The sequence below is a fragment of the Propithecus coquereli genome, unplaced genomic scaffold, assembly GCF_000956105.1.
Source record: "Propithecus coquereli isolate 6110/MARCELLA unplaced genomic scaffold, Pcoq_1.0 Scaffold627, whole genome shotgun sequence".
Classification (NCBI taxonomy): domain Eukaryota; kingdom Metazoa; phylum Chordata; class Mammalia; order Primates; family Indriidae; genus Propithecus; species Propithecus coquereli.
This window is the reverse complement of record NW_012152252.1, coordinates 109,648-121,792: the sequence shown is the minus strand read 5'-3', so window position 1 is coordinate 121,792 and position 12,145 is coordinate 109,648. Positions and strand designations below refer to the sequence as shown.

The following is a 12,145-nucleotide window of genomic DNA, read 5'->3' as shown; positions in this document are numbered from 1 at the left end:
CACACTGAGCGGGAGTGGAACGCCATCCTGGGCAGGTCTAGGACCAGCTGTCACCACCTTATGGGCCTCAGGGTCTCTCTCACATTTGGTTCCCACTTCTCTCTGCACACTCTTCCTTTCGCCCATCCTCACCAGCTGACTTGCTCTGCTTCCTCCTATGTTCTGCTTCCTCCGCAACTTTGGCTTACAGATGGTCATCGTGGCTCCTTCAGCCCTGAATGACATTTGAGCAGTAGACCCTAGCATGAATTAGCAAATTCATTGTTATTTCTTAGTTCAAACTTCCTGAAAGGATCTGACCAACTCAGCTCATCTTTTCACCCAAGTATCTAATTTCATGGGTCATCTCTGGTGCATACTCTAATCACAACCTCTGGGGCAATTCCCAGCACCTTGTTTTAAAGTTCCCCAGGTGATTCTGATAGAGAGGCAATGTTAAGATCCCTGGAGGCAGGGGATTGAGATGGGTTACCCATCCCTGGTCCAATCATGAGGCTAGACTGGATTATGTTGTACAAAACACAACCAAGGTTAGAGTGGTATATCAGTTTCTTATTGCTGTCGTATCACATTACCACAAACTTAGTGGCTTCTTACAGTTCTGGAGGTCCGAAGTCTGAAACAGATTTCACTGGGTTAAAATCAGGGTATCGGCAGAGCTGCGTTCATTCCGGAGGCTCTAGGGAAGAATCCACTCCCCGCCCGCCTTCTCCAGCTTCTGAAGGCTGCTGGCATCCCTTGGCTCGTGGCCCCTCCTCCATCTTCAATGCCAGAAATGGCCGGCTGTGTTCTTCCCACATCACATCACTCTGACATTGAATCTTCTCCCTCCCTCTTCTACATTTAAAGGACCCCTGTGATTACGCTGGGTCCAACCAGATATCCCAGGATAATCTCCTTCTCTTAAAGTCAGTTGATTACCAACTTTAACTCTCCCTTGCACGTGACATACAACCACAGGCTCTGAGGATAAGGACATGGATGTATCTGGAGAGGCCATTATTATTATGTCCACCACAAAGGGTGTATGGAACACAACGTACCCTGTGGATAGATTCACTGAAAAGACATCGCGGCCAAGCAGCACCGTAAACACAGCTAACACAACACCATGCTGAATATTACAGCATGAGACATAGATTGACTATGAAAACTTTAACAGTTTATGTTGGTTTTCACCACTTATACTTTGTGCCAACAGATATTTCAGCCATAAAAGCAAGAGACTAAAGCATTCCTACAAAAACATATATGAATGCAAACAGAAACATTTTATCCTTCAATAATTTACAAGAAATCATGTAATTATATGAATTTGTATATTTTATCAATAACCACTACCAAAAATCAATTGTAATTAGCTTAGACTCCAGAAGAAATCTATTTGAAAAAACATTTTAAGTAATTTACAAGTTATTTTAGCCTTAGTCAATGACTACAAATATATCAAAAATATATCATTAACAATACAGTATAATTCTTCTAAAGAAACAAATACCCATGGTGTTTCTTTTTCAAAATAAATAAAAGTACTTGAGTTTTTAAAAAATTCTGTGCTTGAGGCTACCAGTAGGTGGAATTTCATGGAGGATTTTCTAGTTATTAACAGACTTTCTGAAAAATTTAACTGTGAAAACCTGTCACCAAAAATGTCATCTTAACCATCTAAACCAAAAAGAAGTAGGATGAAGTGAAAAAACAAGATCATTATATAAATGTAAAAGTTAGGAGAAAAATATTGCAACTTCAAAAAGCTTTGGAGGAAAAAGTATTTGCATGCTTGAGTCCTAAAAAACGGAATATTCTTTTGGTATTTAATATTAACATTCAAAATTAGAATAATAGGAAGTTTTTTCTTTCTTATGCATATATTTGCCATAAATCTATGCATACAAATACGTACAAGGTATCACGTACGTGTAATAATCAGCTTCTTTGCTGACCTCAATGTGGAGCTCAGTATCTGTATTTTAACTTTTAGTAGGTAAAAATCAGCACATCTTATTGCTTTTCGGCTTTATTCTATGATTCATTTGGAATATTATTCAATCAACAAATATTTATTGAGTATCTACTATGTGCCATATTATGCGTGCTAACCAGTTTTCAATCTACTAAATCTTTAAAAATACAATTGGTCCTGTTCAAGTTTAACAAAACAATTCACTAAAGTCTAAAAAAAAAAAAAATTACCAACTATCTTATCTTCATTTTTAAAAGCTTCTAAAAATTAACACTATTTTAAATCTACACATTCGGTGTTATCTAATAAATCGTGAGCTGGTAACAACTTTACATCTTCATCACCTAAAGCTGCGCATCTCCTGGCAGGTGCAATGGCGAATCTCCTTTAAGGCTGCAGTCTCTTCTTCGGACAATCACTTTAGCACTAAACTGAAATCAATCTGCTAACAAAAAAGTAACGAAATGTCGCTAGTAATCAGAAAAAAAGACGACTTACTGAGACTGCTTAGCTGGCGTATGATGGCGGCAAGAGTGCTGTTGGTGACACATTCAAGCTCACTGGTGATCCCTTCGGGCAGAGCTCCCCGGCACAAGTGCCGGGGTTCGATGTTCCTCTTCACTAAAGGCATGGCTCGCAATCTGAAAATTAAAAAGACTTTTTTTTTATAAGCTCATATTCACATTTTAACAAATCTAAGTTTTAATTCCCTTGAAAATGAACTATTTCCTAGGAATTTTCATTATCTTATCATTTTTATGTGAATCAGCTAAAATGCAACCAATGGTGAATTACTTAAATGACTTTTATAGATTTCAAAAATACATGTATAGTATAATACTATTTTTATAAAAAAATAATATATGCTGGATTTTCAGTTAAGCATGCGAGACTGCACACATGCATTTTTACCTTCCTCCCTCTCCTCCCCATTCCTTCCCACGGAAACCACCATGAAGGCTCCTGCACACAGCTCCCCCTCGCCCTCTGCCTCCTGACCCACCCGGGTGCTGCCCAGCGTGGCCCTGGGTGGTGCGCTGCCCCTCCTCTTGGGAACCACGAGTAACAAACTATCTTTGCAATCGCAATCATCTCCTCACTGGGCAGCCTCACTGTATCTTAAAACAGCAGGGAAGTCTGAGGATTCAGAAGAGACAGCAGGTGAGCACTTCCTTCATTGCCCCATGTGCTATTCCAAGCAACCTGCAGGAGACTCTGTGCCTGGTACCAGCAGGACTGACAGTTGCCTTTTCTTCCCAGGTGGACTCTAAGCTGCCTGAATGTGGGACTGAGTCTATGAGTTCCGTGTTCCTCACAATGCCTTGAACGGTCCTCAACAACCTGATTATTCAAAAAATGAAATCGTATCTAATGGGAACAACTTACACTATCTGGGTGATGGGCATGCTTACAACTTTGACTCAGGCGATACAAAAGCAATCCATGGAACCAAAACACTTGTACGCCCATGTTATGAAATTTAAAAAAAGGTCTTCTGATTATAAATACGCATATGTATTTCTATCTGGCCTTCTCTTGGGGCACTTCATCTATTGTTGTTCCAGTATTTCAACCTTAACTCATCAATCCCCAGCCCTCGTTTTTCATTATCATTACACCTTTGTTTGGAGCCCCGACACTTGTGTAAATACAAAGACAACAAACAGAGAGGCCAGGCTAGCTGTCTACAGTTTTAGAAAAAGTTCCACAGCTCCTCTTTAAAGTCCTAATCACCTAGCGGTGATTGTTACGGCTTTCCAATTCACTGTGAAGTACTTGTCTTTGTCAGTTTCAAGTGTTGCTCTAACAGAATACCTGACACTGAGGAGTTCATAAAGAAAAGAAGTTTATTTGGCTCAGGATCCCGGTGACTGGAAAGTTCAAGAGCGGGCAGACGCATCTGGTGAGGGCCTCAGGTTGCCTCCGCCTTCCAGGAAGGGTAGAAAGTGGATCGCAGGAGAGAGAGGAAACAACAGAGAGACAGTAAGAGAAACCAAGCAAACCAGACTCTTCAACAATCCACTCTCATGGGAACTAATCCACTGCCACGAGCCAGAGAGCTCCCGCACCCCCTAGGGAGGGCATTAATCTACCCTGAGGGGCCACCACAACCCAACTGCCTCCCCACACCACCACACTGGGACCGAATTCCAACATGGGTTGAGGGGAGGGGTACAAACCATGTCTAAACCCTAAGAGTACTTTAACACACGTATTTTTTTCCCTGATAGCCTTTATTTTATCTGACACTAATTCAGTTTTGTATACTTTGAAGAGCAAGGAAGAGGCAAAGGAAAAAAATACTGGGTCAGTCATTACTCCTGAAAACACTTTGCAATTACAAAAACAAACACATAATGAACTAATCCAGTTAGCCACCAACTTAAGTACCCCCTTCAATCCCTTTGTTGGAAGAACTACAGCCCATCCAAGTCATTTTTCAAAGTCAGTCTATATGCTAAGAATAAAACAAAGGTTGCTAACAAAATGTTTAAGTATTATTAGAGGTTACATAAGAGATTAGTGTTAGGCCCATAGTTTGTCCAACTTTTCTGGGAAATGTCTCAATTTAGTTAGTGAGAGACAACCTGGTTCACATAACTGTGAACTAGATTCCTGACATCAGTGAAACTGGGCCAGGGTCCTTCCCTAGGAATTTGGAAGTGGGACCATGATATCCAGCTTGGCCTGGCTGTTCTCTTCAACAGTGGAGACAGGAAACTATCTCTGAAATGGAGATTGACAGAGTTAGTCCCCAGCAAGAAATGAGAATGAAATAACTGAGAGAATCCGGCAAAGATGAGCGAAAGGCAAGGGCTCCCCAAAGCTGTGCCCAACCTCCCTTAGTTCACGGCAGACCAGGAGAGCACGCTCCCACCCAACCTTGTCCCCTCCTCCCCTGCAAGGTCAGGCTTGGGCCGTGGGTTAATGGCTCTTCCAGCTTCCCAGCTTCCACCCCCTTTCCTTTCACATAGGTGGTTTCCTTAGTCAAATCCTTGCAGCTGTGATCCCATCTTGGTGTCTGTTTGTCAGACCCGGACTAACACAAGTGGCCTGAGAAGGGTCTGAGAAAGCAGGTGGTGAGATGGGGGTTGAGGACTTGCTCACATACCTCTGCAGGTGAGAGGGATGCTGTCCTAGCTGTAGGTGGGGCCACAGTGAGTCCCTGGCACAGTTCAAGGCTCGCTGCTAAAGATTTCACTGGTGGTGACCTGGAAATGTCCTGGTGGACGGACATGCCGTGTCAGGCATAATAACACAGACACTTGGAAGATTCAGAGGGAAAAACGGAGTTGGCTAATACCTGCTAAGCTGCACTGATGCCTTGCATAGGGATAATGAGAGACAGAACTGCTGTTAACAGCTAAGGATGAGAACAATAGGGCATTCCGGGTGGGTGCAACGTGGCCCTCACCACGGCCTGGACTGCAAAGGCTGACACGATGGAGAACTGCGGGCTGAAGGCCAACTGTGAGCCTCAGAGCGGGTGCTCGGCCAAGGCAGGTGTTGGCACGCAGTCGAGGCCCTGAAAGAGAAAACCTGGCGTCCTGAAAATGGGATGGGGAATTCTAGATGAATGCCCAGGGCGTTGTTGAGTCCAAGCACCTACCCACAGCCCCCCACCAGGACCCTCTGGGCTTGTACTCGGCCAACCTGGAAGATTCTGCAGAAGCCTCTCTCCTACAGGGCGCAGGTGCCCTCCCCACCGCCCCACACGTCCTACAAGCATGCCTTCTTCCCGGATGCCAGGCTGGTAACAAAAGACAACAGCCGCGAAAGTGCTGGGACTAAGAGAGGAGGAGATCAACACCATCATGCCGACTGGACAGAACAGGCACGGGGGCTAGCACACTGGTCCAGCCTAAATCTTAGGATTCTGGACCTCAGAGTGGTGCCTCCTCCGGTTCTGTGGCTCTCTTCCCCGTGACAACTAAACTGCCTTACGTTTGTCCCTGTCTTGGGCACGGGAGAGTTCCTGTCCCTCTTGCGCAGAAGCAGACCTTTGCTTTGCATCAGTGAAAGATCACAGACCTAAGAGGTTGTCCTGCTTTTGCTACTACCCTTGGCCCCAGAAGCAGAGGATCTTGCTGGTCACAGGGAGCATGAACAAAGGTTTCCTAGTTGTCTGCCAGAAGGAGATCTTTGCTGAGTCCTATGGGATGGAGGGTCTCTTGCCCTCTGAGCAACTTCTGTGTCACAGGCGAGAAGCTCTGGGGTAGCAGACATTACATCACGCTGGCTCCCCAGGGGCAGCCGAGAGGAACTCCCACAGAGCTGCAGCACCAAGAGAAGCTCTGTCTGGCCTCCAGGCTTCCCCTAACACTTCTCATGACCACCCCAGTGGAGGCCTGTAGAAAAGAGCTTATCAGTAAGTGCAAATTCCCCTTGTATCTGGGGCACCTAGTTATTCTAAACTGATGTTTAGAATACAAACATGAGTATTCAAACTTAGGAATTCATTACAGTTTTAGCTTATTTCTTCTTATGCACTTCTATGATGATCACCTGTTTCCCCTGTGCTCTGCCACATGGGAAACAACTCAAGTGTCCTCTCTCTCCTCGAGAGGCCTTGCCACTCTTTGTGATTTAAGAGAATTTACTACTTTGTAGATCATCTGGCCTTTTCTCTTTCTTTAAATAAAAACAATGTTCTCTTATATCCTAACTGGGAGAAAACCTCCACCATCACAGTAAGAACAACATGAACATATCGTCTTCTTCATTTTATTAAGACTTTAAACTGGTAACTATTTTTTGCAAAGAAGAAAAAACAGTAAACTGATATTCTTGATGAGTGAACATGTGAGTACACTCTAAAAATTTGTGTGCAGACCCCAAAGTGAAAAAACTATTTTGGAAAGAAAAGACCACCACCACCACTGTATTAGCACGGATAACAGCTTTCATACATAAAACACACTTCGCTGAGCCATATAAATTAAACTGAAACCCACAACTGTGACCACCCCCAGCCTGCGCTGCACTATAGAAAGGGCTGACAGGACGCGGAGCAACACAGTAACTGCACTAAGTCCTTATTACTTATTTTAAAACCACATTACTCATGGTTAGAGCTAATTGAGTGTACAAAATTAACTGAATAGATTTTGTGATGGATTTCTTTCTCCACTGTGTAGCCGTACAGAGTATCCTGCGAGTTCTGAGAACATCCACAGTTTGCAGAACCTGATGGTGCCGATGACTCTGTCTTTTCTATTCCTGACGTGCCAATGACCTTTGCTCCGATCGCTGCACGCCAGGCGATTAGAGCGCAGCGCGGGGCAGAGCTGAATCGCGCGGTAAGGCTGTCACACACCCAAACTGACTGTGTGCGCACTGCAGATGTGTGGCTCTCTAATCACGTTCACTTGCACGTGTGAGTCCTGCCCTCAGAATGAATGGGATCCAAGCATACGTGGCCCTGTCTCGACGCTCACACGGAGTGAGTGACACAGTGCTGGCCCAAGCCCTGCCTCTGGCTTTTCGCCTCACTGTACCCTCTTCATCTGAAGGGCAAGGGCTACGTCTGCCTGCCTCAGTGTTACAGTGCCCCGCCTGGGGTCAAGTGCCTACCGACATCTCCCAGAAGAGAGTCACTAATAACATTGCATTCCCACAGCCAAGGAAGCACCTGGGCTTCCTAAATTCCCAACTGTTACGCAGTCTTGGAGAGCCACATTGCCCTACTCTCCCTTTTTTAAGCTTTAGATGAAAGTTGTGACTTGGGGGGAGAGGAGGAAGAAAGACTGCATATAATGTAATCAATAGCATTTTGCTGGGATGAATGTTTACATTTTGCTCTTTGGAACGTGGTGTGCATGTTTCTGCAGGATGAGAGACACTGAGGTAGAGTGAAGCAACACTGGATTAGGACCGGGGACCTGGGTTCTAGTCCCAGTTCCGGTACTAGCACTCATGACCCCGTGCAAGTTTCTTAGTTGGGGCGGCGGGGGCCTCTATTCCGCTCTTCAAAAGTAGATTTGCTCTCTTGGGTTCTCCCCAGCTCTGGTATGCTCTGCTTCCTTCCAGTTAGACATCCAGCTGGCTTCCAGGAACTACCATACTGCATCCCAGTTAGTGTGTTTTTTCACTATGTGGAAATACAAAAACTAAACAGACAAAACAAAATCCTTTTCTTCAAGGAGTTAATGGCTTGTGAGAGAGACGTATAAATAAAGTCACAATACAGTATGACAAGCAATGTATTGAGGTTTTTCTTTTTTTTCTCTCAAAATCACATTTATTGAGCACTCTATGGAACAAATATTGTGCTAAGTGCTTTTCTTTTTTTTTTTAGTAGGAAACTTTCCTTTATTTAAAAAAGATATTTGGCCAGGCAGGGTGGCTCATGCCTATAATCCTAGCACTTTGGGAAGCCGAGGCAGGAGGATTGCTTGAGGTCAAGAGTACTAGGCCAGCTGAGCGAGAACAAGAGCCCGGCCCTACTAAAAATAATCAGGCTCATGGCACGGGCCTGTAGTCCCAGCTACTCAGGAAGCTGAGGCAGGAGGATCGCGTGAGCCCAGGAGTGTGACGTTGCAGTGAGCTATGGAGCTGCGGTGACACCTGCACTTCTAGCCTGGGCAACAGAGCAAGACCCTAGGGAAAGGGGGAGGGGGGAGAGGAAAAGGAGGAGACAAGACCAGACCAGAGGAGGAAGAGGAGACGAGACCAGACGAGGAAGAGGAGACTAGACTGGATGAGGAGACCAGACCAGATGAAGAAGAGGAGACCAGACTGGAAGAGGAAGAGGAGACCAGGCCAGATGAGGAAGAGGAGAACAGACTGTATGAGGAAGAGGAGACCAGACCGTATGAGGAAGAGGAGACCAGACCATATGAGGAAGAGGAGACCAGACCGTGTGAGGAAGAGGAGACCAGACCGGAAGAGGAAGAGGAGACCAGGCCGGATGAGAAAGAGGAGACCAGACCGGATGAGGAAGAGGAGACCAGACCGGATGAGGAAGAGGAGACCAGACCGGAAGAGGAAGAGGAGACCAGGCCAGATGAGGAAGAGGAGACCAGACCGTATGAGGAAGAGGAGACCAGACCGGATGAGGAAGAGGAGACCAGACCGGATGAGGAAGAGGAGACCAGACCGGATGAGACCGGACGAGGAAGAGCTAGAGGTTTTTCTTACACCTGGAAATGAAAACACAACTAGAAAGACTCTGTTCTCAGCAGGGAAAGGGAAGATAACATAACACTGCACCCCCGACCCTGCGGCACCCCGCCCGGCACACAGAGCTACTCAGCGGACATTAGAGGAGGGAAGACTGGAGTCATTAAGGCTCAGAAGTGGCGTTCCACTGTTTTTTAAAGATCACCTGGTCTTTGCTATATAGCCTCCCAGAAAAAAAAGGCAGAATTACGTCTAAGAAACAACATAATGATATATCGGAAAAACCTTTGTCAAGTACCTATTTTTAGAGGACATTCTGGAAATAAGAAGTGATTGTCTTTTGTGGGCCACAAAATGGTACCTCAAGACACTGCCGGTGGAAGCTAAGATGGTTCTAACTGAAAAGGCAGAGATCAGAAGTCCAGGTCGAGATTTCTCTCCACCAGGTTTTCACCATTAGTGCCTCTCCTGCAGAGTCTCTGTTGTAAGAAGAAACCGCAAAGCCAGTAAAAGTGAAGAAAAACAAATAAATACATAAATAAATTACTAAATGCCTACTAGACGTAAAGTATTTTTAAATCTATTCATATTTTATTTCTAAGTCCCTTTATGGCCCAGGTGTCCACCTAACCAAATACTCAGTACATTTGGGACTGCAGAATATGTCTAAAATTTGATCTGTCATCTGTTTTATATTCCTTTGTCATGCATTAAAATTTATTCTGATGCATGTTACTAACCCAGGAACCTCAGAGGCACTTTCACCAGGAAATATGTTCCTTCTCGGTTTTGATCAGCCAGACAGAACCAGTTTTTTAATAAAATTTTTATTAAAGATAAATGGAACCTTGGAGATCTAGACCAATTTCCCTTTATAATCAAAGATCAAGACAAAGAGACCCGAAATCTCCTGGATCATGGAGTAGACACTAGAATCTCCGTCTACCACTTCCACTGGCGCTCTGCCTACCACACCCCCGGTTATTAATAGAAACGTTTCCTACAAGTCCCATTTGTAAATATGCCCGCAAGCCAAGGCTGTTTCATTTCTGTCTTACCAAAATATAAAGGCAGCCAAGGTAGAGAAAACTGTCTGCTTTGGTACCTAAGCAATCCTTGACTTGTGATACGATGCTTCTACTCATTCTCCTTCCCTCTATATCCCTGCAGGCCCCCTCCCAACCTTTAACTCTCCAAGCACCTGACCATCTGTCATGAATAGTCAGCTCGGACTGAGAAGGAAGGAGCTGGTCTCTATCTCTAAGGTTCCATTCATATCAGATATTTTATTATCTTATTAAATAGATGGTTTTGTCTGGTCCCTCAACTCCTGATACTGCCTTGTTGCTGACTGTATGCATAAGCTTTAGACCCCCTATGCTATTCTGTTTTGTACTTTCAATATCCATGACTTTTTATAATATAACTGGCCTTTGGTTAACCATTGTATAGACCCAGATATTTCTATCTTATCCTATTAAATATTTCGCAGGCCAGGGAAACATTCCACCCAGATCTCTGCAGATCATGATTCAGTATGACACCTGGTAACTCAAATTGCATTTGATGTCTGCCAGGAAGCTGTGTGCATAAGACCAGAATATAGCCTGGGTGCAGTGGCTCACGCCTGTGATTCTAGCACTCTGAAAGGCTGAGGTGAGAGGACTGCTTGAGGTCAGAAGTTTGAGACCAGTCTGAGCAAGAGCGAGATCCCCTCTCTACAAAAAATAGAAAAATAGCTGGGTGCCATGGCGCATGCCTGTAGACCCAGCTATTGAGGAGGCTGAGGCAGGAGGATCACCTGAGCCCAGGAGGTTGAGGTTTCAGTGAGCTATGATGATGCCACTATACTCTATCCAGGGTGACAGAGCAAGACTGTCTTCAAAAAAAAAAAAAAAACCTAGAATATATGCCCATGCCCAGTCTCTCAGAATACTTAGAGAAATGCTGCTGTGTGTGAGTAAGCTAAAGAAAACTGCAGTTTAACATGATCTTTGGGATAAGGAAGAAAGACAATCTCCTTTTCCCTGGTTTGGGATTATATGTAATTTATTCTTCTCTTTAGGCTCTAATATATGCTAAGCATATTTCTCAATTAAAATGAGACATTTATAACCAGGGTGTGCATGGTATGTGTGCATGCATGCATGTGTATGTGCATAATAATTCATTTATAGGAAATCATTTCAAAGTTATATAATTTGAACTAGAGAACTAAAGAAACAGAAACAAATCTAGGCGAAGAGAATAAACAGGGCTCCTGGTCTAGGCTTTCCCTTTGGTTTCAAATCTGCAAAAAGGACGAAAAGATCTACATTTAAAATATGTGCAACACTACAGGACTACAAATGATAGATAATCTCTAAAAGTCAAAAGGCAACAGGATCAGACTAAAGGAAGAAACTGCATGCCAAAAACACGACAGGAAGAGCTGTGGCCGTGAGCATGTGTGGCCAGAGAGCCACACTGAAAAGACCCGGGCAGCTCACATCAGAGAAATACAAACAGCAACCAAACAAAATACCGCCAGATCGCCCTTCCGAAGAATTCTGTCTAATAAAACTAAGGATGTGCATATTACTGACCTAACATTTCCACTTGCTGTTCTGAGAGAAACATTCTCACCTGCGCACAAACCCATACACAAGAATGGTCACTGAGCACTGGCTGATATAGTGGAAAATTGGAAATGACAACCAGTGTGGAAAAGCAGCTGCCAGAAACAACAAGATACATGTACACTGAGTGATCTCTAAAACACGGAGTGAATGAAACAATAAGGTTTAGAATAACGGTACACCACTCAGTAAAAGGTACTACGTGTTCCTGTATGTGTATGTGTGTATGTGTATGAGCACACCAAGGGTCTGGATGGAAACACTCCAAATTCGTAACAATGGGTCACCTCCACGGGCATGAGTGACGTGAGACTCAAAGGGCACGTACGTTAATCACAAGTATGTTTCAAGTTTTTTAAAGATGAATAATACTGTGTTATTTGTATAATTAGTGTTTTAATTTAGTATGAATAACTAGAAGATCCTGGATATATCAATAACA

General features: G+C 44.1%; 1 protein-coding gene across 1 annotated transcript in view; it reads right to left on the bottom strand.

Annotated features, from left to right (window-relative positions):
• The window catches only part of WASF3 (WAS protein family, member 3), a 130,915-nt gene that overhangs the window by 44,981 nt on the left and 73,789 nt on the right, over window positions 1-12,145 (bottom strand). The window contains exon 3 of the mRNA XM_012659648.1: window positions 2,462-2,604. Coding sequence (XP_012515102.1) covers window positions 2,462-2,594 — 133 coding nt within the window. The 5' untranslated portion in view covers window positions 2,595-2,604. The remainder of the gene's footprint in view (window positions 1-2,461; window positions 2,605-12,145) is intronic.